Source organism: Symphalangus syndactylus, chromosome 1, assembly GCF_028878055.3.
Source record: "Symphalangus syndactylus isolate Jambi chromosome 1, NHGRI_mSymSyn1-v2.1_pri, whole genome shotgun sequence".
Classification (NCBI taxonomy): Eukaryota; Metazoa; Chordata; class Mammalia; order Primates; family Hylobatidae; genus Symphalangus; species Symphalangus syndactylus.
Genome location: NC_072423.2, coordinates 158,213,722 through 158,239,699, shown reverse-complemented (window position 1 = coordinate 158,239,699; position 25,978 = coordinate 158,213,722). Strand labels below are relative to the sequence as shown.

At 48.4% G+C, this 25,978-nt stretch overlaps 1 protein-coding gene, 1 long non-coding RNA gene and 1 pseudogene across 7 annotated transcripts; 2 read left to right on the top strand and 1 right to left on the bottom strand.

Annotated features, from left to right (window-relative positions):
• Positions 1-2,774: 2,774 nt before the first annotated feature.
• On the bottom strand, positions 2,775-3,330 carry LOC134732222 (uncharacterized). The gene is made up of 2 exons (XR_010115176.1): positions 3,230-3,330; positions 2,775-3,058 (listed from the first exon to the last, which is right to left on the bottom strand). It is a non-coding gene; the product is annotated as an uncharacterized lncRNA (long non-coding RNA).
• A 521-nt stretch (positions 3,331-3,851) lies between these two features.
• Positions 3,852-25,324, top strand: CLN8 (CLN8 transmembrane ER and ERGIC protein). 6 transcript variants are annotated; one of them, XM_055289459.2, is made up of 3 exons: positions 3,852-3,999; positions 11,016-11,681; positions 22,070-25,324. In XM_055289459.2, exons 2-3 carry the CDS (start codon positions 11,139-11,141, stop codon positions 22,385-22,387), a joined length of 861 nt encoding a protein of 286 aa, XP_055145434.1. In that variant the 5' UTR covers positions 3,852-3,999; positions 11,016-11,138; the 3' UTR covers positions 22,388-25,324. The 6 variants fall into 6 exon arrangements, with proteins under 6 accessions (XP_055145434.1, XP_055145447.1, XP_055145425.1 ...); XM_055289472.2 differs by having other exon boundaries at positions 3,860-3,915; XM_055289450.2 differs by having other exon boundaries at positions 3,985-4,056.
• LOC129487948 (serine/arginine-rich splicing factor 3-like) lies at positions 12,790-14,986 on the top strand (annotated as a pseudogene).
• Positions 25,325-25,978: the final 654 nt, after the last annotated feature.

Here is a 25,978-nt window from a genome sequence, read left to right as displayed (position 1 = left end):
CCCATCTCTCTGCTAATGGCTTTTAAAACAGTCTGTCTTTTTTGTAATCGAACAACCAAACCTCACAATGAGCGTATATTGCTTATGTGACCAGAAAATAAGACAGTCCCCTGACACCTCGATTAAGTCATTTCGGTTGTCTTCTCCACACACCTCATGGCATCGTACTTCAAAATTCGGCTTTGTCATTTAGCAGCGTGTGGAGGTGCACACATTGCTAACCTCAGCCTCCCTGAATACTGTTTTTTTCTATGACATGTGGATAATGGTGCCTGCCTCAGACACCTGTGATGTTTGAAATAACCAATTTACCAAAGGGCTTAGCCTGATGCCGGACACGCTGTGCGCCCAGGATGAATGTTTGTTGTGTCATTCGGTCTGTCGGGGAAGGAGGTGAGACACCTGTGGGTGGCAGGGCGGGATGGGAGTACACAGGCTGTAAACAGCAGTGCCCAGGCTGTGACGGAGCAAGCTGGGAATCCGCCTGGGTTTCATTCGGTCTTCCACGCCCCACGTGGGTACTGGTTATACCTGTGATCAGTTATACCTGCGATTGTTTTTTAGAAAACAAAACTATTTTATCACTCTGCTTTAAAGATGGCCAAGTGGAAAGACGCAGTCCTGGCATGTTTAAATTCGAGCTGAAGAACTTACTAGCCATGTGACTGAGCAAGTTATGGTTCCATCTTTCTAAGCCTCCGTTCATTCTTTGTAAGACATGCCTCAGCATGCTGTGAGTGTGAATCCGAGGAACTCAACGCTGCTGGAGAAAGGGGTCCGTCCAGACCCCAAGAGAGGGTTCTCGGATCTTGCGCAGGGAGGAACTCAAGGCAGTCGCGGAGTGCAGTGAGAGACAGCTGCTCTGATGCAGAGTGGGGTGCCCGCGGAAAGCAGGAGGAGCAACGGGCCATGTTTCAAAGGCATCTTGTATCAATTACATTGGCTTTTACAAAGCCAAGCTATGTGTAAGTGCAGGTTGGCTGACAGTGTGATGAAATCTAGTGCTTGATGGATGTAAATAGTTATCCTTGGCATTTCAGTGTGTACCAACATCTAAGCATGACTATAACCATCTTATTTTCTTTTTTTTTTTTTCAGATGGGGTCTCGCTCTGTTGCGCAGGCTGGAGTGCAGTGGCATGATCTTGGCTCACTGCAACCTCCACCTCCCAGGTTCAAGCAATTGTCCTGCCTCAGCCTCCCACGTAGCTGGGATTACAGGCTAGTGTAACTGCCAAACAGGTTCATGTTGCCTAGACAGAGCTGATTTATCCAAACAGGTGAACTGCATAGAGAAAGAATAATTCACACAGAGCTGGCTGTGCGGGAGACCAGAGGTTTATTATTACTCAAATCAATTTCCCCAAGAATTCGGAGCTCAGAGTTTTTGTTGTTGTTTTTGAGATGGAGTCTTGCTCTGTTGCCCAGGCTGGAGTGCAGTGGTGCGATTTCAGCACACTGCAACCTCCGCCTCCACGGTTCAAGCAATTCTCCTGCCTCAGGCTCCCAAGTAGTTGGCATTACAGGCATGTGCCACCACGCCTGGCTAATTTTTGTATTTTTAGTAGAGACGGGGTTTTGCCATGTTGGCCAGGCTGGTCTTGAACTTCTGACTCATGTGATCCGCCTGCCTCGGCCTCCCAGAGTGCTGGAATTACAGGTGTGAGCCACTGTGCCCAGCTCTGGAGTTCAGAGTTTTTAAGGATAATTTGGTAGGGTAGGGGGCCAGTAAGCTGGGAGTGCTGAGGGGTCAGATCAGAGATGAAATCATATGGATCAAAGCTGTCCTCTTGGCCTGAATCAGTTCCTGGGTGGGGGCCACAGGATCAAATGAGCCAGTTTATCCATCTGGATGGTCCCAGCTGATCCAGCAAGTGCTAGGTCTGCAAAATATCTCAAGCACTGATCTTAGGTTTTTCAATAGTGATGTTACCCCCAGGAGCAATGTAGGGAGGGTCAGAATCTTGTAATCTCCAGCTGCATGAATTCTAAGCCATCATTTCTAATCCTGTGGCTAATTTGTTAGTCCTACAAAGGCAGTCTAGTCCCCAGGCAAGAAAAGGATTTGTTTCAGGAAAGTATAAACTAAGTTTCTTCCAAAGTTAGTTTGGCCTACACCCAGGAATGGACAAGGACAGTTTGGAGGTTAAAAGTAGGATGGAGTTGGTTAGGTCAGATCTCTCACTGTCTCAGTTATAATTTTGCAATGTTGGTTTCACTGGTTTTAAGATGGAGTTTATTTTATTTTATTTTTATTTTTTTGAGATGGAGTTTCATTCTTGTTGCCCAGGCTGGAGTGCAATGGCGTGATCTCGGCACACTGCAACCTCCGCCTCCTGGGTTCAAGCAATTCTCCTGCCTCAGGCTGCTGAGTAGCTGGGATTACAGGTGCCCACCACCACACCCGGCTAATTTTTTTTGTATTTTTAGTAGAGAGGGAATGTCCCCATGTTGGCCAGGCTGGTCTCGAACTCCTGACCTCAGGTGATCCACCCACCTTGACCTCCCAAACTGCTGGGATTACAGGCGTGAGCCACCGCGCCTGCCAAGATGGGTTGTTGATTTTAAAACGGTGTCACGCTATCTCTCCTAGGTTCCTGTTCCGCTAACACCATGAAGGCTGCTGGCAGTTCTCTGGCCTCCAGGGAGACCTCCACACATTTACCCATGTTCTTAGATAATCCTAGGGACTCAAGGCTTCAACAAACCTAAATAAGCCAGCAGAAAAATAAACTTGAACAGGAATGTCAACGTTTCCCCACATGTACTAAAGGGTTATAATAATTTTGAAATGTTTATTTCAAAGAGCGTTGGTAATTTAAACGTCCTATTTAATCCCCGGAACAGTCCTGAGGGGGAGATAAGGCAGTTATCTTCATGGTATAGGAAAGGAAAAAAGCGAGGGTCCAAGGCCGACTATACCCTCAGCTCCATTAGCCCCCGAGGCGGGGCAGACACTGCCAGTGCAGATGCTCTGTATCGATCGCATGCTATCGGTTCTTTCAACGAACGTGTATTGATCACCAATTAAGTGGTGAGTACTCCTCTAGATGTCGGTTCTAAAGAGGGAACAAAACACATTAGAGAGAAGAAACATAAGTAACTCGAATAACAACCTTAGCGAACTGCTGAAACTCCTACAGACAAAAACTCAGGCGTGGGCGCAGAAGGGCCGGGGATGCGCTCGGTCAAGACTTGAAGGCCCGGGGACTTGGGCCCTGTGACCTCACCGCGTCCCGGGGAGGCTCCGGCTCCGTCCACACCCGGAGTCCGACTCAGCCGCAGCCGGGCCGGGGCTGTTCTGGGGAACGGCGCGGTCGGGCTCTGCCGCAATTTCAGGTCCCCTCGGCCCCCTCCGGGTGCAGCGCAACCAGGCTGCCCGCGGAGCTCCACGGCCCCCATGCCCCCGCCCGCCATGGTTCAGCCCGGCCCCGCCCCTCCTGCCGGCCGTGGTTCAGCGCGCTCGCCGCCCCGCCCCCCATCGCCGGCCACCGCCCCGCCCCCATCGCCGGCCACCGCCCCGCCCCCCAGCGCCGGCCACCGCCCCGCCCCCCAGCGCCCGCCACCGCCCCGCCCCCCACCCGGCGCCGGCCACCGCCCCGCCCCCCAGCGCCGGCCACCGCCCCGCCCCCCAGCGCACGCCACCGCCCCGCCCCCCAGCGCCAGCCAACGCCCCGCCCCGCACACCGCCCCGCCGCGCCCGCCGCCCCGCCCCTCCCGTGCCCGCCGCCCCGCCCCTCCCGCGCCCGTCGCCCCGCCCCTCCCGCGCCCGGCCCGCCGCCGTGGTAGCGCCTAGGCGGGGCCTCTCGTAGCCACGCCCCCGAGGAGGGCAGAACGCGTGCGCGCGCGCGTGCGTGCGTGCTCGCGTGCGCAGGCGGTGTTTGAGGCCGGCCAGTCGTGACTGGGCGGCAGTGCGGTCAGTGACTGCCGGGAGTCCTGCAGGGGCGGGGCGGGGCGGGGCGGCGCCGAGCGCAGGGAGCCCGGGTGAGAGGCAGCCCAGGTGAGTGCGCCGGGAGCCCGGGGGAGGGACCGGGAACCCAGGTGAGAGGCAGCCCAGGTGAGCGCGCGGGGTGCCCGGGTGAGGGCCGGGAACCCAGGTGAGGGGCAGCCCAGGTGAGCGCGCGTGGAGGCCAAGTGAGGGGGCTGGGAAGCCGGGGTAAGGGGGTCGGGGATCCCAGGTGAGGGGCCGGGAACTCAGCTGAGGGGGAACCCAGATGGGCGCGCGGGAGCCCACGTGAGGGAGAGCCCGGGTGAGGGGCCGGGGTGGCTTCTAGTGTCCGCGGTCCCAGCCCTGCCTTCCGGTGGGCGTGTGGCACTCCGGGCCGGGCCGTTCCCGGACAGCAGCTGGTGGGGAGCGTTCGAGCCCCGCAGCCCGGGGTCCTGCCTGCGCGGGTTGGGCGTGGGGGGCTCCTCACCGCGACGCTGACTTTGGAGTCCTTGAGCGGCGCGGATGCCGGACGGAGGGAGGCGACAGGAGGAGGCAGAGGCGGCGCCGTCGCCCCGACCTCGTTCCCCGCAGACCGGCTAGGCAAGTATGGTCAGCTCACCTGTGTGCCCACGAGGCGGGGAGGCGGCTCCTTCAGAGCCACAGAGGTGCCATCGGAGCTGCTGTCAAAGACAGCAGGTGTCACCTGGGTGTATCCTCCACTGGTCACCGAGTTAGCTGGGGCGGAAGGGGACAAGGTGCTGCTCAACAGGGTGTGGGAGGCGGAGGGACGCTGGGTCAGTCAGCACCTGTAGGAGGGGGGAGGGACGCTGGGTCAGTCAGCACCTGTAGGAGGGGGGAGGGACGCTGGGTCAGTCAGCACGTGTGGGGGGTGGGGAGGGACGCTGGGTCAGGTCACCAAAGTGTTCGGGGGAGAGAGCGGGCGCTGGGTCAGGTCAGCAGGAGGTGGGAGCCGCCTGGGCTCTGGGCCCTATCGCTAGCTGCTCTGGGTTGGGGTTGGGTGTGGACAGTAGGGACGGGAGCCAGGGGCTCCCCATCCTGTGTAGATTCTGCTGTAAGTGACTGTTCTCTGAAAGACTGGGGCGAGGCGGCTGTTTCTGATTCCTATTTCAGTTTACCGTCTGTGTGAAATCTAACTATCCAGCTTCTGCTTACCTCACTCCCGTGTTTTGATTTTTATTTACATACAACTTTTCAGGAAGGTTGTGAGAGGCAAAAGCAATCGTGAGGAAAGTGTAAGGGATTGAGGGAATATGAGATGGCCACAGCTCCCCACTGAGCTTGAACGCTTCTGTGCCTGCCTTTCAGACTGGCCGTCATCGAGGCTGTGGTTGTTAAGGAAGTTCTTCCTGAGCATCCAGTTTCCATAAAAAGAGCACAGGTTCTCTAGGTGGCCTCAGAGATGTTCAGTACAGAATGTCTTATGATAACGAGGAACTGAGCAAAAGCCTGGTAGGACACCGAGTAGGTAAATAGGTAAATGGTGGACTCTCTGCAGCCGTGTTGCAGAAGAGGATTAGCTGCTGCTAAGAGAAGAGAAGCAGGCCAGGGAGCAGCTTGTATACTGTTATCCCCTTCTATGAAAAAGGAAGAGTTTATATCTAGAAAAACAATTGACCCAGCAGGCACCAAAAAATAGTGATGGTGCTTGGAGCTGTGTAAGAGAATCGTAAGTTTTTATATTTGTATTTTTATGCTTGTTTATATTTTCTGAATTTTGTGTATTCAACATGTATTTCTTTTGATTTTGGAAAACATTTTTTGGAAATGGAAATTGATTTTGGAAAACATATACAAACCATCAATGTATAATTTTCAAAATGTTAGAAGTATAATTCTCATGTTAATAGCTCTTGTCAGGTTATATTTCAGTCATGAATGCAGTATCCAGCAGGATAGGAATGCCAGTTCAAAAGAGAATACACAAAACTAGGATTTTCTTAGCGAGTGGGTAACAGGAATGCTGAGAGAAGATTGCCGGATTAGATAATAAGATTGGTGAATATCCTGCGTGCATTGAAACCACAGCCTTTGGGATTGTCTTTTCTTCTTGATGGAAAGGAGAATTAACTTTGCAGATTGTAAAATGTGTGACCCACAATCAGTGGTAAATAGTTTAGTTATTTCTCCTAGAAAGTCAAGTGATTGTTGAGGTTGTAAAACACTGAGCTTGCCTTAGCAGGGAAAAAAGCATGCAACCTTTTTTTTCCTTTTTGACGTCACTTCCAAGTTTGGATAAATTATCTCAATGAAACACAAAAATGCTGGTATCCATAGCAGTTTAGCCCCTGTAAACCGGAGGAGCGCATAGATACATGACAGAGTCGAAGGGTTCCAGTGGCCACTGAGCCTGGTTCCTGGTCACACTGCAGCAACAGAGCAACACTCTTACTGATGTGTTTGCATTCACATTTTTAAAAAACTGCATGGCCCAGTGCAATAGGGGAGCTGAAACCACAGAGTCTTATAAGACAAGCTTTTTGTATACATTTTCTCCAAAGAAAATGAAGATCTGCAGAGTCAAGAGATGGTGGCCTTCCAGGAGTTGTTTCTTCTCCGGCTCCACTTCCTCTACTGCAGAGAGGAAAGGGGCTGGTGTGGAAGGGCTTGGAAGCCTTCCAGAGTGAAAGAACTTGATGAGTCCATTAGGTTCGGTCTCCAGTTTTTTTTTGTTTTTTTTTTTTTGTTTTTTTTTTTTTTTTTGAGACGGAGCCTCGGTCTGTCACCCAGGCTGGAGTGCAGTGGCGCTATCTCACATCACCGCAGGCTCCGCCTCCCAGGTTCCCGCCATTCTCCTATTTCAGCCTCCTGAGTAGCTGAGACTACAGGTGCCCGCCACGACTCCTGGCTAATTTTTTTTGTATTTTAGTAGAGACAAGTTTTCACCATGTTAGCCAGGATGGCCTCGATCTCCTGACCTCGTGATCCGCCCACCTTGGCCTCCCAAAGTGCTGGGATTACAGGCGTGAGCCACCCTGCCCATCCGGTTCGGCCTCCAGTTTTACCCATGGAAGGAACAGTGACTTCCAGCTGTGCATTACACTTAAGGACTCCTTCATGTGGCCTGAGCCTTATGGCGCACAGCAAGGGAACAGTGGGAATCCCTGTGTCCCATTTTGCATATCAAAAATGAGAGGGTGTGGTTGGGTCAAGGAGCAGAAATAGAAGCAAAAGGAGAAGCTGAGCTCTTCCCATACCCCTTCTGTGCTGCCTGTCAGAACAAGGCCTAGCCACACTTCTGTGGGTGCCCGCCTTGTGACTTGGGGTGAACCACAGCTGTTCTCAGTACAGTGCTAATGCCACGAAGGGACAGCAGAGCTCTGCAGGACTCCAGGAACACTGGGCGCTTGGGCTGGATCCTGCCTCTGGGACTGGCCTTCTACCCTCGTGGCTGAGAGAGCTGAGGAGTTCACCTCATTTGTGAATTCCTGGCTGGAAGATGCTGGTTGGCACTAACTAAACTCAGAGACCCACAGTAACGAGTTAGACTGGAACAGCACCAGCTTACCCAGAAAGTCAGGAGCTTTGAGCAAAGAATCAGAACGGGGGATTCGCTACAGGACTGGAAGGGGTAGTAAGCATTCTGGACTTTATAATTTGCTGTTTCTGCATCCCTAATTGGCACCTATTCTCTGACTGCCAGGAGGGTTTGCCCACTCAGCTCTGGCTCACCTGTTTCTGTTTCCGTGTCTTTCACCTATCTGCCACTTTGCTCTAGATATGGTAATCTCTCCAACAAGGTATGTAGAAAGCTTGAAGACCTGGTAGCTATTTGCTCTTCCGGTGAAGATCACACAAACTAGTTGAACATCTGGCTCGTAGTAGGTGCTTCATTTCCCGCTGCTCTGTATGTGGTTTTTTTTTTTTTTTTTTTTTTTTTTTTTGAGACGGAGTGTCGTCTTGTCACCCACGCTGGAGTGCAGTGGCGTAATCTCAGCTCACTGCAACGTCCACCTCCCAGGTTCAAGCGATTCTCCTGCCTCAGCCTCCCAAGTAGCTGGGGTCACAGGCACATGCCACCACGCCCAGCTCATTTTTTGTATCTTTAATAGAGTTGGGGTTTGACTATGTTGGCCAGGCTGGTCTCGAACTTCTGACCTTGTGATCCACCTGCCTTGGCCTCCCAAAGTGCTGGGATTACAGGCGTGTGCCACTGCACCTGGCCTGCTCTGTGTGTTTCTTTTTCCCGTAGTCAGACACCAGGGTCCAGGGTGGTTAAGAAACTCGTTTTCTTTCTTTCTTTTTTCTTTTTTTTATTTTTTTTTGAGATGGAGTTTTGCTCTGTTGCCCAGGCTGAAGTGCAGTTGTATGATCTCGGCTCACTGCAACCTCCACCTCCTGGGTTCCAGCAATTCTCCTGCCTCAGCCTCCTGAGTAGCTCATATTACAGGTGTGCGCCACCACGCCCAGCTAATTTTTGTATTTTTAGTAGAGATAAGGTTTTGCCATGTTGGCCAGGTTGGTTTTGAACTCCTGACCTCAAGTGATCCACCCGTCTTGGCCTCCCAAAGTGCTGGGATTACAGGCGTGAGCCATCGCGCCCAGCCGGAAACTTGTTTTCTTAGCTTCTAAATAGTGAAATCAAGATAAGAACCCACTAAGCCAACTTGTCTTCTTGGTTTTTGGTTCTCATGTCCTGGAGTCCCTTTCACCTTGACCAAACCAAAGACCTCCTGAAGCATCACTTGGGCTCACCACTTCCACTGAGGTGGATTTGAGTCTTTGCTCTGGGCAGAGCCTTCTGGAGTCGGGGACTCTCTCGTTTCAAGGCAAAGGTCCTACAGAAGTTAGCGGTTTTGGCCAAGAGGACATTGATGCATCTATGGCAAAATGGGACCTATAAGCCAGATCTCATGACCTACTCGTGGAAAAGTAAAGGAAGAAGTTTTACAAAGGGTCCATATTTTAACCTTTAACAGTGTTGTTCAGGGTAACCCTTGTAATGGATTGCTATTCCGTGCTTGATACCTGTCCTTTCCACCCAGGCTGCTTTTCTTTAATGCTGGTAAGCAGTCTCCCCTCCAGGCATTAGGCTGCACTTGAAGTTGATCTGCTCCTGTGAAGTGCATAGGGGTTCAACGATGCCTTGCTGCACAGTGAATACCAGAGCCGAGTGCTCTTGCCAGCCCCTTAATACCATGTTCAACCTGATTTGTGTACAAGTTAACAGAAGTGTGTTTGGAGATGTGTAATTACACTGGAGTCTTGATATAGCATGACCAGAAGTGTGGGTCACGAGGGCACACGTGGGCATGGCAGCCCCTTGGTTGTCATCCATAGCATCTATCAGTTAGCACGCCTGTGTGCCCTGAACTCATGCACCAGGGGCAGCATGACACGGGAGCCGTTTCTCTAGGGAGAAACATGAATACCAGTGCTGTCTTTCCCCACATCAGATTTGTGTTCACACAGAGCTAGTCTGTGTTAAAGCTGGAGTGTTAATGGAGAAACAGACAGACTCTTGTACTATTTTGCCTTTGATTATAGATCATTATCAAACCAAGAGGTTAGGAGTGATCAGTGCTCCCTTGTCATTTGCATCAGGTCCCAGGACTCACATTCTTTGCATGTTTGTGTGAGCTAGTGGTTTCCATGTCCTTGGGGTGTGGTCACAGCGACCTTTTTGCCTGAATAATGATTGGCAAGTTTTTGCTGAATGGCCACAGTGAATGGCTCCTCCTATGCTTCTGGCTCTAGTCCCGTTGCCTCACAATTCAGTCAGTTCTGGGGTCTCTTCCGGAGAGCAGAGGGTCCAGCTGTGTGGGGAGTCCGGTGCTCCCAGCCCTGCTGTCTGTTCGCTGGGTGTGAGTGACAAGAGTCCCCTCTTCCTGCAGAAATTCCATTATCTGGACAAGTCCCTGCACACTGGGTGAGGGAGGAAGAGGGGGGATCTGAGGCTTTGTCGGTAGCCGTTCCTATGTCCTCGTTGTGTGCCTGGGTTTCCTGCCTTGTAAAAGGAAAGGCTGGAATCAATCACAGGTCCCTTCCACTTTTGAGAACTTGAGACTCTGGTGTTTGTAGCTTTGCAGACAGGTTCAGGCTTAGGTAAAGTGGACTCCTTCAGCATGATTCAGCATCTGTTCATGTGTTCCATAAATGTTTCTTGAGGGCCTACTGTGGACCCAGTGCTGCATCAAGCAGAGGACATGCTGTGATGGAAGGCAGGTGTGGTCTGTGCCCTCACAGAGCTTGCTGTCCAGTGGAGGTGAGGATTCAGTAAGCACTTGTAGTACCAAAAATGAGTGTTTGGGGGATGCATCAGGAGCCTGTAGCAAAGGTACTTAACCCAGTCCGTGGGGCTCCCCTAATCTGGGAGGGCATCTGGAGCAAATGGCCTTTAAGTGAGAGCCTGACAGGTAAGATGGCACCAACTTGGGGGAGGTAAAGACTTTTCCAGGAGGGCCCAGCAGCTGCAGAGGCCCAGAGGTGCAGGAGAGTGGATGTTTTCAAAGGACTGGAAGGTTATAGCATGGAGTGAGATGCAGGGGGTGGTGAGAGTGGAACCAGAGAAGGTATAATTAATGATCAGGTTCTGCAGAGTGCCGTAGGTCACAGTCAGGAGTTCAGGCCTTCCCTGCTGCTGTTGAGAAGCCATTCCACGGCCTTAACCAAGGAATAACACGAAGAACAGGAGCACAAGTTCTCATGACGTCCTTGGGGTGTTAACTAGGATCAAATAGCAGAAGTTCAGTGCTGTAACGAAGTGTATCCCGGTGTGATGACTTAAATATAGTTCATCCTGCGATGGCTGAATTGTGTGACTGATCGGGACTGCTGTGAAGGTGGGAGCCTTGCTGGTGGGGTGCACATAGGACGAGCATAGGACCTTGTGTTCCTGCCAGCACCACTCCAGCCTCCTGTTCATGGCTGGACCGCTCTAGCTTTAGTTTCATTTTCTTTCCTCCTATACTGTCAGTGGATGTTACCCTGGTATGTTTATGTATCCTTGTAAGTGCATTAAGAATAAAGTACAGAATTAAATATTTTGGAGTTTAATGTTTGCGTTACTGGGGTAGTGATGTGTCCTTGCTTCTATTGAGTCAACATAAAATGAATGATCTTTCTTTTAGATTGAAGATGGATACGTGACAATCCCAGGGACCGCTGCACTGACTTCATTTCCTTAGACAAGACACAGTGTAGGGCCCGGCCCGTGTTGGCCCCGGGACTCCTTTGGAATACAGCTGTGGACAATGAATCCTGCAAGCGATGGGGGCACATCAGAGAGCATTTTTGACCTGGACTATGCTTCCTGGGGGATCCGCTCCACACTGATGGTCGCTGGCTTTGTCTTCTACTTGGGCGTCTTTGTGGTCTGCCACCAGCTGTCTTCCTCCCTGAATGCCACTTACCGTTCTTTGGTGGCCAGAGAGAAGGTCTTCTGGGACCTGGCTGCCACGCGTGCAGTCTTTGGTGTTCAGAGCACAGCCGCAGGCCTGTGGGCTCTGCTGGGGGACCCTGTGCTTCATGCTGACAAGGCACGTGGCCAGCAGAACTGGTGCTGGTTTCACATCACAACAGCAACGGGATTCTTCTTCTTTGAAAATGTTGCAGTCCACCTGTCCAACTTGGCCTTCCGGACATTTGACTTTTTTCTGGTTATCCACCATCTCTTTGCCTTTCTTGGGTTTCTTGGCTGCATGGTCAATCTCCAAGCTGGCCACTATCTAGCTATGACCACATTGCTCCTGGAGATGAGCACGCCCTTTACCTGCGTTTCCTGGATGCTCTTAAAGGTAAGTGCATGCATCAGCAGAAGATGACATGTGCCTCATGCATTTAATCACTGGCTAGAATGTCGTGGACACTGCCATAAACTCAACAGCAGGCTGGATTGCAGTACACACATTCGGTTACAAACTCATTTTAGTTGAATGCAATTTTCTTTTTTTTTTTTTTTTTTTTTTTTTGAGGTGGAGTCTGGCTGTGTTGTCCAGGCTGGAGGCAATTTTCTTAATTTTAAGTCTTTTAGGCTTTCTGTTCCGTAAGGAAAGAAAACTCAGTAGATCTTATGGCTCAGTAGATACCGTCTGGAAGCGCTTAATTTTTTCCTTTCTTTTAATACTATATTTATTTATTTATTTATTTTTTTTTTTTTTTGAGATGGAGCCTTGCTCTATTGCCCAGGCTGGAGTACAATGGCATGGTTTCGGCTCATTGCAACCTCCGCCTCCCGGGTTCAAGCAATTCTCCTGTGTCAGCCTCCCGCGTAGCTAGGACTACAGGTGCGCACCACCACACCTGACTCACTTTTTTGTGTTTTTAGTAGTCGTGGGGTTTCACTATGTTGGTCAGGCTGCTGTTGAACTCCTGACCTAGTGATCCGCCCGCCTGGGCCACCCAAAGTGCTGGAATTACAAGTGTGAGCCACTGCGCCTGCCCTCTTTTAATACTTTACAAAGATTGAAGTAATATCTGTGCATACACATGTACCTTGCTTGCTTTTTATTTTTTAATAAGGTTGTTTTACTAGTGCTCAGAAGTGTTGGGACCTAGCATAGTTATTTGCCTAGCACTTTCTTTCTGTTTTCGAAGAGCATGTTTTAAAAATATTTGTCACTTGATTGTCATATTGATGTCAAAATGTTCTTCATGTTAAACTCTTTAAATTTTTTTTTTTTTTTTTTTTTTTTTTTTTTGAGATGGAATCTCGCTCTGTTGCCCAGGCTGGAGTGCAGTGGCGTGATCTTGGCTCACTGCAACCGCCGCCACCCGGATTCAAGCAATTCTCTTGCCTCAGCCTCCCAAGTAGCTGGTATTACAGCATCCACCACCACGCCTAGCTAATTTGCGTGTATGTGTGTGTGTGTATTTTTAGTAGAGACGGAGTTTCACTGTGTTGGCCAGGCTGGTCTTGAACTCCTGACCTCAGGTGATCTCCCTGCCTTGGCCTCCCAAAATGCTGGGATTACAGGCATTTCGGCCTCCCAAAATGCCGTGCGCAGCCTTAAAATTTTTTTTACGTAGATTCTTGCTATCTTTTATGACCCATCACATTGTTTATGGGATATTTTATATGAAATTTGAGATCCTGCAAATGTTCAACCATTCACACGAATGGGTCTTGTTACTGCACATTTCTTGTGTACAGGAGACTGGTAGCCTTGAGGGGAAAAATAAGCATAACAAATCACTCCTGCCTTCGGGGTCTAGGTGGGTAGATGGTATCAGTCCATCAAAAGTGCACTGCAGTATAAACGGTACAGACTGTTCATGCATAACCACCATGGACACCAGCCAGGTGTCAGATACTGTGCTGGCACCTGGGAACTCAAGAAGGAACTTGTGTTCCTGCTGTCCCCTGAGGTTGGCCCCATCTGGCACCAGATGGGGTGTGTGAGCACAGTGACAGGAAAGTGCAGAGAAATCATGGCCCCAGATGGGGACCATCTGCAGGAGGAGCAGGTGAGCACCTTGGAGTTAAGGCAAGTGAATGAGGGCGAGTGAGGCACAGTCGTCGCCAGTACAGAGCCTCACAGGGTGGCCATGGAAGTAGATGGAGCCTACGGCAGGTGATACTGGAGACATCCTGGTGAGTGTGTGGTTTGGGCAGTGGCAGGAGGAGTTTGGGGGCCGGTGTGGTTTGGATAGACCTTACCAGGGAAGAAGGGTTGGAACCATGAATGGTTTGAAAGAGCCCCTTGGCCATTTCGTGGACGCCAGGTGAGCGAGAGCTTTAGGTGGTGTTGGGCTGGAGGAAAGCGGGAAGACTCATTGGAGCGTGTGGATTTGAGCCGCCGCGTTTTTTAACCCTAGATCTCGAAATGCATCGTGATTCCTGTCCATTGGACTGTAAGGTTTATGTAGGCAATCTTGGAAACAATGGCAACAAGACCGAATTGGAACGGGCTTTTGGCTACTATGGACCACTCCGAAGTGTGTGGGTTGCTAGAAACCCATCCGGCTTTGCTTTTGTTGAATGTGAAGATCCGCGAGATGCAGCTGATGCAGTCTGAGAGCTAGATGAAAGAACACCATGTGGCTGCCGTGTGAGAGTGGAACTGTCTAATGGTGAAAAAAGAAGGAGAAATCGTGGCCCACCTCCCTCCTGGGGTTGTCGCCCTCGAGATGATTATCGTAGGAGAAGTCCTCCACTTCGTCACAGATCTCCAAGAAGGAGAAACATCTCTTGCAGCCAGAGCAGGTCCCTTTTAGAGATAGGAGAAGAGATAGATCGCTGTCTCGGGAGAGAAATCACAAGCCGTCCCGATCCTTCTCTAGGTCTCGTAGTCGATTTAGGTCAAATGAAAGGAAATAGAAGACAGTTTGCAAGAGAAGTGGTGTACGGGAAATGGCTTCATCTGACAGCAGTATGTACAGAAAATCCAAGTTTTTTTTGAGACTTCCTAAGCTTGGTGCATTTTTAAGATGTTTTAGCTCTTCAAATCTGTTTGTTTCTTGAAACAGTGACACAAAGGTGTAATTCTCTGTGGTTTGAAATGGATCATACGAGGCATGTAATACCAAGAATTGTTACTTTACAATGTTCCGTTAAGCAAAATTGAATTTGCTTTGAACTTTAGTTATGCACAGACTGATAATAAATCTCTAAATCTGCTCAGCAGAAGTGTGTTGTTTTTTTTTTAATACAGAAACAAGTGGCAAAAATTGAACTAAGATTTACTTTTTTTCCATAACTGGGATATAGGCTGCAGCTATAGTTGAACGAGCAGTCTTTAAAAACTGCTATGAAACACAAGCCATCAGGTAAAACGAAACGCTGCACTATTAAATTAGAGGTTTTTGAAAAATCCAGCTCACTTCCATCCTGGGCAGAGGTTGCCTAGTTGGTATAGAATGTTAAGTTTCAAGAAAGTTTACCTTTGCTTTAGGTCATAAGTTCCTTATTTGATTGCTGTATATGAATACATGGCTGTTCGTGACATTCTTTATGTGCAGATTTGAGATTTCAAAAATGTGCTGCCAGTTTAAGGGTACATCGTAGAGCCAAACTTTGAGTTACTGTGCAAGATTTTTTTTTCATGCTGTCATTTGTAATATGTTTTGTGAGAATCCTTGGGATTAAAGTTTTGGTTACAAATTGTTATTTAACTTGAAAAAAAAAAAAAAAAGAGCCCCTCGAGTGACCTGCTACTGAGTTCCCTTGCCGAGCAAATGACTGAATATGAAGCTGCTGGTCTAAGCGTGGGGTCATTTTGGGGACGATGCTGTGACCTGGGACCCCATCAGCATCCTGTGCGCAGCATGCAGTTTTCCAGTTTTCTCTTTGTGGGCGTTATTTCCATAAGAGTGCAGACTTCTGGGGATGCAGGGCAGGGCTGTGACTTCCCCGGGTTTCTCTGGCATGAGATCGGTGTGGAGTGGAGAGGTGTGTGCTGGAGGAAGAGGCCTTGGCCTGTGCTCCGCATTGCCTACTCCTCTCACCTGGAAACACCGCACTTCAGGAGTCACTCGGCTGTGGCAGAAAATAAAGTTCTTGAAAGCAGAGGCGCTCACTCACATCGTTGCCCTAAACATCGATACCACATCAATGTCCCAAGTGGTAAATAGTGACTAAGTTATTAATACATCCCACAGCATCATGCGCTTGGGGTCATTAGTGTATTTTGAGAAATAGATTAATAGTTATCTTGTATGTTTTTTTATTACAAGTTCTTTAAAAACAACAAGAAAGACGTGAGTCTTTCTGTCCCTCCAGTCCTCAGGGGAAAGCAGTGTTGGATTTCTTCAGGGTTTTATCTGTGCTTCTCCTGGAGCCAGGTATGGGGACAGCGCCTCCTGCAGGATTTGCCGACACAGGCATCTCCAGCAGTTCTCCCTCCCTAGGTGTGGTGGTGGAGCCCAGCCTCCAGGAGGACAGACTCAGGGAGCAAGACTTTATTTTGAAGTTTGCACATTCTCTAAAGCTTTTACGGTGCTGTTTGTGTAGAATGGAGAAAGGTTAAGTATTTACTTCTAACCCTGCTCATGTTAACCATATAAAGCCAACAGACCCCAATAACAGAAAATTATAACCTAAATTAATATAGCTCAGGGCCAGTATGTCTACATAGTTCTATTTTGCTCTAGTTGAAATACTAATAAATGCAGTAAGAAAAGACTATGTCGCCGGGCGCGGTGGCTCACGCTTGTAATCCCAGCACTTTGGGAGGCCGAGGCGAGCGGATCACGAGGTCAGGAGATCGAGACCACGTGAAACCCCGTCTCTACTAAAAAATACAAAAAATTAGCCGGGCGCGGTGGCGGGCGCCTGTAGTCCCAGCTACTCGGAGGCTGAGGCAGGAGAATGGCGTGAGCCCGGGAGGCGGAGCTTGCAGTGAGCCGAGATTGCGCCACTGCACTCCAGCCCGGGTGACAGAGCGAGACTCTGTCTCAAAAAAAAAAAAAAAAAAAAAAAAAAAAAAAAAAAAAGAAAACACTATGTCTAAAATATTGCAATTCCTTTAAAGCTGATAGATTCTTGCGTAGGAATAGGGCATGAGGATTCAACATTTCTCCCCCATCAAGGTCTGATTTGATCAGAACTAAAGGATGTAAAGACAAAATATTACCGTCAATTTAGGATGGGTGTCTAAGTTGAGCACAGTGGCCTGTTCTTCGTATTTCTTTCTTAGATTTGGTTCTACTATTTGTCCACAGACTCACTAGTTCATAATACAAATGAGGTAATATAAAAACACTGTAAGGCCAGGTTCAGTGGCTCACACCTGTAATCCCAGCACTTCGGGAGGCCAAGGCAGGCAGATCACTTGAGCCCAGGAGATCAAGACCAGCAACATGGCAAAACCTCGTCTCCACAAAAAATACAAACATTAGCTGGTCATAGTGGCACACGTCTGTAGTACCAGTCAGTTGGGAGGCTAAGGTGGGAGGCTCACCTGAGCCTGGGAGTTCAAGGTTACAGTGAGCTGTGATTACGCCACTGCACTCCTGCCTGGGCAAGAGTGAGACCCTATCTCAAACAAAAACAACAACCCACTGTCAGTTTTTATATATTTTGTATATATACGTGTGTGTGTATATATATGTATGTATACAGTCGACCTTCTGTATCCGTGGGTTCTGTGTCTGGATTCAAGCAACTGTGGATCAAAAATATTTGGGAAAATTTTAAAATAATACAACAATAAAAAATATAACAAATAAATACCAATAAAATGTAATAATTTTATATAGCATTTACACTGTATTAGGTATTATAAGTAATCTACAGATGATTTAAGGAGTAAGGGACAGTGTGCTTAGGTTATATGCACATACAAAGCCATTTTATATAAGGGACTTGAGCATCCGTGGCTTTGGGTATCTGCAGGCAGCCAAGGAACCAGTCCCCCAAGGATACTGAGGGCGACTGTATATTTAAGTATGGATATAACTGCCAGGCTCCAGAGCTTTGCATGTGTTATGTCACAGATTTTTTTCCCGTAGATTTTGCTACTTTTCTCAAAGCCTTTGGTGACTTTGACTACAAAAATTTTAGTGCCTTAGTAAAACCAAAGAACTCTCAGTTCTCAAGCTTTGAGTTTTCTAAACTTAAGGTAGTGATTGCATTCTGATGTGACTATTGGTAATTTAAGATGACTACTTTCAGTAGGTGAGGAAAATGGTGGAGGAGAATTTTTTGTGAATTGCGAGGGAATGGTGAGTGAATGAAGACTGAGCTCACAAGAGCCTGGGGCTGAGTGCATGGTGTACTGTACGGTTCATCACTGTGTGGGGCCTTCCAGCTAGTGTAGAGGATTCTGACGTTCAAAACATCCACTCTTCAGTGTTTTGTCTTTAGACACACACTCTTTTTCACTCCTGTTGATACTGTACGCTCTCTTGAGGAGCAATGAGCACTCTTGCAGGCCCTGTGCCAAGTGCCCGGTCATAACAAAGACAATTCTCAGTGTTCTGTAAGTGGGAATCTGTGGGAGGCACATGTGCGTGTGGCACGGCACACACAGTAGAAGATTCTGGAAGCTGTATCTGTGAGGGTCACACATGTGTGGTGGTGCTCCAGCACACACTACAGAAGATTCTGGCAGCTGAATCTGTGAGGGGCACACGTGGCTGGTGGTGCTCCTCACACGTGATGACAGAAGATTCTGGAAGCTGGAATCTGTGAGGGGCACACATGCGTGGCAGTGCCCTGGCACACAAATGATGACAGAAGATTTTGGAAGCTGGAATCTGTCAGGGGGATACTTGCATGTGACTGTGCTTCTGTTCACACAGAAGGTTCTGGAAGCTCGAATCTGTGAGGGGCAGCTGTATGTGTGGTCATGCTCCAGTACACATGTAATGACAGAAGGTTCTGGAAGGTGAACTCTGTGAGGGTTGGATATGCATGTGGCCCTGCTCCAGTATACACACGTGATGATAGAAGGTTCTGGAAGGTGAAATCTGTGAGGGGCAGATGTGTGTGTGGCCCTGCTCCAGTACACACACACGATGACAGAAGGTTCTGGAATCTGGACTCTGTGAGGGGCACATGTTTGTGTAGCCATGCTGCAGTCCACTGCGTGGCAGAAGGAGCATTGTCTTTCCTTTGGTTTTTGTCAGCTGTTTGTTTACTTGATAAATGCTTGAGTGTCTTCAGTTTGATAACTAGTGAAGGAAAACAGTGTGTGAGACTTCTGGTGTCCTTGCGGCTCCACGCATAGGTCTGTGCCTGACCGCAGTGCACCCACATGTTCACTGGAACAGGGGTACTGGCATTGTCTTAGCCACGCTGTTCACTTGGCCTCAGACTGAATCCTACTGAAGTCCCATCATCAGTGGAAAGGGCTTGTGAGCTGAGTTTGTCCACGCAGCAGAAGGGTGGGCAGCAATCTGGATGGTTTACACAGACACGGTGAGAGACGTTACCCAAACCCAAAAGAGTACGCAGCGTGTGATACCGCTCCGTGTACAGTCATGTGTTGCTTAACGACGGGCTGTGTTCTGAGAAATGTGTCCTTAGGCTATTTCATCATCGAGTGGCCGTCATAGAGTACCCTTCCACATGTCTAAGCCAACTCCACACTCGGCTGTATGCGACAGAGCCCATTGCTCCCGGGCTGCACACCTGTACAGCACATGGCTGTACTGAATACTGTAGACAAGTGTAACACAACTGTAAATATTTGTGTATCTAAACATACCTAAACATAGAAAAGCATAGTAAAAATACTGTGTTAAAGATGAAGAATGGCACACCTGTGCAGGGCGCTAACTGGGAATGGAGCTTGCAGGACTAGAAGCTGCTCTGGGAGAGTCAGAATGAGTGGTGAATGTGAGGGCCTAGAACGTCACTGTACTCTCCTGTAGACTTTATGAACTCTGTGTACTTAAGCAATGCTAAATTTATATAAAAAAATTTCTTTAATCATAAAGTAACCTTAACTTATTGTAACATTTTTACTTTATAAATTTTAAATTTTTTAAACTTTTCCGCTCTTTTGTAATAACACTTAGCTTAAAACACAAATACATTGTGATTTGTGTTATATATATATATATATACATATATACTCTTTATGTCCTTATTCTGTAAGCTTTTCTTAATTTTCAAAACTTTTTTTTAAAATTGTTGAAATCTAAGATGCAAATACACATTCACTCAGCCCTGCACAGGGTCAGGATCATCCATATCACTGTCTTCCACCTCCACATCTTGTCCCACTGGAGAGACTTCAGGGGCAATAACAGACATGGGGCTGCCACCTCATGTCATGACAGTGCCTTCTTCTGGACCCTCCTGAAAGACCTGCCTGGGGCTGTTTGTAGTTAACTTTATTTTCATCAGAGAAGGAGTACACTCCAAAATAATGATTAAAAAGTATAGTATAGTAAAATAGTAAATGATAGGAATGGTTCAGCTCCATTATAATCTTGTGTGGACATCATCTATACACTGTGCATTGTTGATTGAAACAAAGGCGCTGAGCCCTGGGCACTGCTGTAGGTGCAGTTGTCCGGCCTCACCTGGGTGTGGGCCCACCTGGTACTGCCACTATGGGTCTGAGGGAGGTGTGAGATCGAAAACTTGCCTATGCCAAAGTCCAGCATTGTCCTTCACCACTTTTGGACCTGGTGGTTGTGGCCGGTTGTCAGAGTGACTATACTGTTTACCACCCAGACAAGGATGTCAGGGACTGCCCCAGGCAAGCTAGGATCTGCAGTCACCCCAGGGGCTGAGAACCAGCTATATTTGTGACTTTTGCTTTAGACATATCAAGAACCTCCAAGAACTTGTAGCCTAACTCTATAATTTCACAAGTAAGAAATAAGTTATAGTATTAACTCTTCACATTTCATTTCAATTCCATGTTACTTAACTGTACAGAACTGACAGCCATGGGTTCTTCTGGTCTGTGTGGGTTTCTCCCCTGTCCCGTTCAGTTTGGAGGCTCCAGGCTTGTTCTGGATCCTGCCTCGTCTGCTCTTCTTCCTGAGTGTTCACTGTGCCTCAGCAATCCTGAGTGCGCCGGAAGCGTGTGGTCCTGGCCCACCTTGAGGTGGCCCCAAACACAGGTGGGAGTGTTTCATTTGCACCTGGGGTTGGGGTGAACTAAGTGCTTGGTATGTTTGTGGAAAGCCGCTCTGAAGGCGTGTGTGTGCATGAGGGTGCCGTGATGCACATGCGTGAGCCGTGAGGTCCCCTCTGAGACCTGGGAAAGACTCCCATGACAGTTGTATGAGGCAGGCTGGGCTACTCCGTTCTGCTGGCCTTTCTCTTCTAATTTTCCTCACATTTATTTTTTCAGTCCAGACTTAGAATGGATGCTCTTTGACTCAGGATGGGGTTACATCCCGATAAGCCCATCATAAGTTAAAAATATTGTGTCAGAAATGTGCAGCCTACCGAACATCATGGTATGTAGCCTGGCCTGCCTTTAACATGCCCAGAAGACTTGGATCAGCCTACGTTTGAGCAAAATCATATAGCACAAAGCCTGTTTTACAGCAGAATGCTGAACAGCTCATGTAATTCAGTGAATGCTATACTGAAAGTTGAAACAATGGTTATGTGGGGTCTTGAAGTACGGTTTCTACTGAGTTTGTATCATATTTGCACCATAAAATCAAACAATTGTAAGTCAAACCATTGTGAGTAGGGGACTATCTATAAAAGCTAATATACCTGGGGCTTTAAATATTCAAAACTACCAGAAGAACATGTTAGAATTTTTTATTTTATTTTATTTTTTTGAGACAGTCTTGCTCTTTCTCCAGGCTAGAGTGCAGTGGCACCATCTCAGCTCCCTGCAACCTCTGCCTCCCAGGTTCAAATGATTCTCATGACTCAGCTTCCTAAATTAGCTGGGATTACATGGTGCGCCAGCATGCCTGGCTAATTTTTTTGTATTTTATTAGAAATGGGGCTTTGCCATGTTGGCCAGGCTGGTCTCAAACTTTTGACTTCAAGTCATCTACCCACTTCGGCCTCCCAAAGTGCTGGAATTATAGGCGTGAGCCACCGTGCCCGGCCTAAGTTAAAATATTTTACTGGGGAGGTAGACTGTATTAGTCAGCTCAGGCTGCCACAGCAGACTGCCATAGACTAGGCAGCCTGAATAGCAGAAGTTCCTTTCTCACAGTTGTGGAGGCTGCAAGTCTGAGATCAAGGCACCAGCAGATTCATGTCTGGTGAAGACCCACTTCCTGGTTTACATGGCCACCTTCTGGCTGTGTCCTAGCATGGAGGAGGGGAAGGCTCTGGTCTCTTTCTCTTCTTATGACACTAATCCCATCATGGGGCCCCACCCCCATGACCTCATCACTTCCCAGGGTCTAGGTGTGGGAGCTTGATATACCTGTGTCTGGTTTTGCCAAATAAGTATTGTTTATTTACTTAATATGTGCAAATTCAAGATAAAACAAAGATTGAAGGGAGACCGAAGGAAAGGTTGAATTTATCATAGCATTAGGGAGCAGAAGTCAAAGAGCAAGAGAAGCAGGAGAATAGCACTAGCAGGCAAGGGTCAGCCCTGCTGGCCCAGGTGCGCCCATAGAGCCGGTGGCCTCTGTTCAGAATGAAGTCCCAGTGAGAGCAGAGCCCTGGGGAGGAAATTCTGTTGCTTTGAAATGAATTTGTTTTGTTTGGTAAGTAAGGTAGCAAATATCTTTTTGTGATGTGAAGAATGAATTTTGGCAGCTTCGTATTGACTTGTGCATTTGTCTTGTCTCCGTGCAGGCAGGCTGGTCCCAGTCTCTGTTTTGGAAGCTCAACCAGTGGCTGATGATTCACATGTTTCACTGCCGCATGGTCCTGACCTACCACATGTGGTGGGTGTGTTTCTGGCACTGGGATGGCCTGGTCAGCAGCCTGTATCTGCCTCATTTGGCACTCTTCCTTGTCGGACTGGCTCTGCTTACACTAATCATTAATCCATATTGGACCCATAAGAAGACTCAGCAGCTTCTCAATCCGGTGGACTGGAACTTTGCACAGCCAGAAGCCAAGAGCAGGCCAGAAGGCAACGGGCAGCTGCTGCGGAAGAAGAGGCCATAGCTGCTCCAGCCGGGGCTCCTGGGTAGCAGCGGATCTGGCACACCGATTCTGGGAAGCTCCGTGAATAATGGCTTTTGAATTAATGAGGCAGTGAATGTTTTCTGTTTAGTTCTAAGGGAAATACTAACTTTATTTCTCATTAGTATTAATTTTGAAGTAGCTACAAAGTATTTTTAAGAAATTATAATTTTGTGACTGTCCTGGCAGGTTCTGTCAGTTTAGCCGTGCCAGACCTTGTCAGGCATCTAGGAGAGGAGTCCATGGCGTCCAGGCATCCGGGCATCACACCTGTTGAGGAGTGGGGTGGCTTTGAATGCTGGAAATAGCTTCATAGTGAAGTGCCTCCCACAGGGCGGGTTGGTCAGTGTTGATTCTTTCCAGCAGCACACTGATATGCTGTGTGTCTTATTCAGAAGTCACATTCTTTTCAGTTGGAGAGAATTGGGCTAAGATAGAAAATAACATGATTTGTTCCTTGTTAAAGTTTCCCAGCATATGAAATTCTAAGCTGGGTGGGATGGCTCACACCCAGCATAATCCCAGCACTTTGGGAGGCCGAGGCAGGTGGATCACTTGAGGCCAGGAGTTCAAGACCACCCTGGTCAAGATGCTGAAACCCCATCTCTAGTAAAATTACAAAAATTAGCCGGGTGTCGTGGCACACACCTGTAATCCCACCTACTTGGGAGGCTGAGGCACGAGAATTGCCTGAACCCGGGAGGCGGAGGTTGCAGTGAGCTGAGATCGCACCACTGCACTCCAGCCTGGGTGACAGCAAGACTCTGTCTCAAAAAAAAAAAAAAAAAAAAAAATTCTAAACCCAAGTGTATGGCAGTGCCATCTGGTGGCAAATGGTACAAAGACAACGCTGAGGGGTAGTGACTCCTGTAGCAGCAGGGACACCTTCGAGTTTAACCCCCACCAACCGGAGCGTGGGCTGGTCAAGATGAAATCTTGCAATTTTTTTTTTTTTTTTTTTTTAAATCATGGTACCTGTTTTAAAATGAGAAGTTATTATTCATACTGTATTGCTCATTTGACAAAATAAGGTAGGTATTTCGTAATCAGGTTGTCTGGGTTTTAGAGCTGTTTTTAATTGACTGAGTTACCTACAGGCACCCAATCTAGACCCTGATTCCGTGGTTGGTGTTTCCCTGTAGATTTCAAGACAAGTAGTGATATCATTTTCCCCCTGAGCTGTAGGGTGGACCTGGACCCCTCAGAGATGCTCAACTTCAGGGTCCTGGGGTCCCTAGAATGGTCCTGCAGCAGTCCCTGGCAATGAGCTGCCTGACGATGAGTCCCAAGTTACCTTGTTCCTACTGTTTTATACCCAGGTAGAAGTTATACACCAATTTAGCAATTTTGTTAACAGACATACAAAATTGTGTGTGTGTGTGTGTGTGTGTTTTGACATAAATGTGCAATTAAAATTCAAAGTTTATTTATCACAAGCACCTTTGAAATGAGTGTGGAAAACGTCAGCTGCTCATGAGAATCATGTGTGACTTATGTTCCTTATGTTTTATGAAACTCTCAGAACAGTGTTTTGTTTTTGTTTAGTTTTTGTTTTCGTTTTTTTGAGACGGAGCCTCGCTCTGGCCCCCAGGCTGGAGTCCAGTGGTGTGATCTCGGCTCACTGCAATCTCCACCTCCCAGGTTCCAGGGATTCTCCTGCCTCACCCTCTCAAGTAGCTGGGATTACAGGCACCTGCCACTATGCCTGGCTAATTTTTTGTATTTTCAGTAGAGACAGGGTTTCACCATGTTGGCCAGGCTGGTCTCCGACTCCTGACCTCAGGTAATCTGCCCACCTCGGCCTCCCTAAGTTCTGGGATTACAGGCATCAGCTACTGCACCCGGTCCAGAGCAGTGTATTTTGATTGCTGGTGCTTTAACTTTATTGACCAAGGTGTATAGTAACCTATTTATCACATTTTATGAAGCAATTTTAATCTTAAACCCATCCAGCAAATGGTGTCCCTGCTGAAACTTTTAACTGGAAACCCCACACCCTGGCAGGCAGCACTCTCTGCAGCCGTGCCCTTGTGGAGTCAGCAGGAGCTGGTGTTTTTCAGCCAGACAGAGGCATAATAAAGTGACTGATGTTTACAGAACCCAAATGATGTCTTCCTGTCTCTCAAAATAAACTAACCTATTCATATTGCTGTGAATGTTTTATCTTGGATATACAAAATATAATGATAAATTCATCATGTGTTCGGAATTCGATTTGGAGTTGGAAGTGGATAGCCTAATTTTTATCTCACCTCCACTAGGACTTTGACCTTCCCAGGGGTCCATGCTTTACCTCCTGTATCTTCATGTGCGTGTTTGCATGCATAGAGATGGAGGCGCCGTAGAGAAGCACAGGCTCACCCGCTCCGTCCAGTGTCACCCACACATTGGTCCGGGGACCCCTCAGTGCAGAGCCTGAAGTTGGGGGTTTTGGGGTGGAAAAGGCTTCGTGAACTACTATGATCCATACACCTTCCAGATGGTACAGCACTTTCCCACGGTCCTCACTGGCCTCAGTCTCCCCGACCGGCAGTGTGAGGGGATGTATCTGTAGTGGAGCATGGTGCAGGCGACATTCATGAGCTGTGACTTCTTGGTGCCAGATGGGCGTGAGCCTAGGCCCGGCCCACTCAGCGGCCCACATTGGCCAGCGTCCATCTGCACGTGTGCGCTGTGTACTTCACATCCTCTATTGAGAGTTACAGCAAGTGTTAAACGAGGTGAGTTCACATAACAGGAATTCTGGAACTGCTTGAAAACTAGGAAGACTGGGCAATATCAGCCTTAACTCCACCTGATGGCAGGTGACCCGGATAGAAAATGGCCCTGCCTTTAGCCAGGATATGACTGTCCAGTTTGGCCTCGGTGTTATCACTTGTCACTGCGCTTTCTCTTTCAATAGTGAAATCCTTCTCCCTACCCCTGTTTTGTTTTGTTTCTTAAGTTGGGAAACAGAATGGGCCAGGGAGGTTGAGTGACTGAAGAGCAAGTGGTGCAGCCTCCTCACCACGCTGCAGGGGCTGGACTGCACAGGCTTCTGCCCTTCTTGGTGTCCAGGCTCCTTGGGTGATGCTGGAGTTGTCATGGCGGCAGTTCAGTGTGAGATTTTTTACCAGGTATTGTGCTTAAGGGACATGATTTTCCATTTTCTTTGCCCTGACAACTTGAATGAAATGGGCACTGTTGATTCCAATTCCGTCGAGGAGCCTCGGGGCTCAGAGAGGTGATGACGTGCCCAAGGTGATGCAACTCGTGAACAGCCACGCCTGCCTTGGGCACCGCCTCTGGCGCCAGAGTTGGGCTCTTCAACACGGTATTTAGTGCAGAAAGTCGTGCTTCAGGCAGTATGCACCGCTATAACAAAACACCTAAGGCTGGGTAGTTTATAAACAGACATTCAGGCCAGGCACGGTGGCTCACGCCTGTAATCCCAGCACTTTGGGAGGCCGAGGCGGGCGGATCTTTTGAGGCCAGGAGTTTGAAACCAGCCTGGCCAACATGGTGAAACCCCATCTCTGCTAAAAATACAAAACTAGCCAGGGGTGGTGGTGTATGCCTGTGGTTCCAGCTACT

Coding starts and splice junctions, on each gene's coding strand:
- CLN8 (XM_055289459.2), top strand. CDS start 11,139: ATGAATCCTGCAAGCGATGGGGGCACATCAGAGAGCATTTTTGACCTG. Junction 11,682..22,069: donor TTTCCTGGATGCTCTTAAAG/GTAAGTGCATGC, acceptor GTCTCCGTGCAG/GCAGGCTGGTCCCAGTCTCT.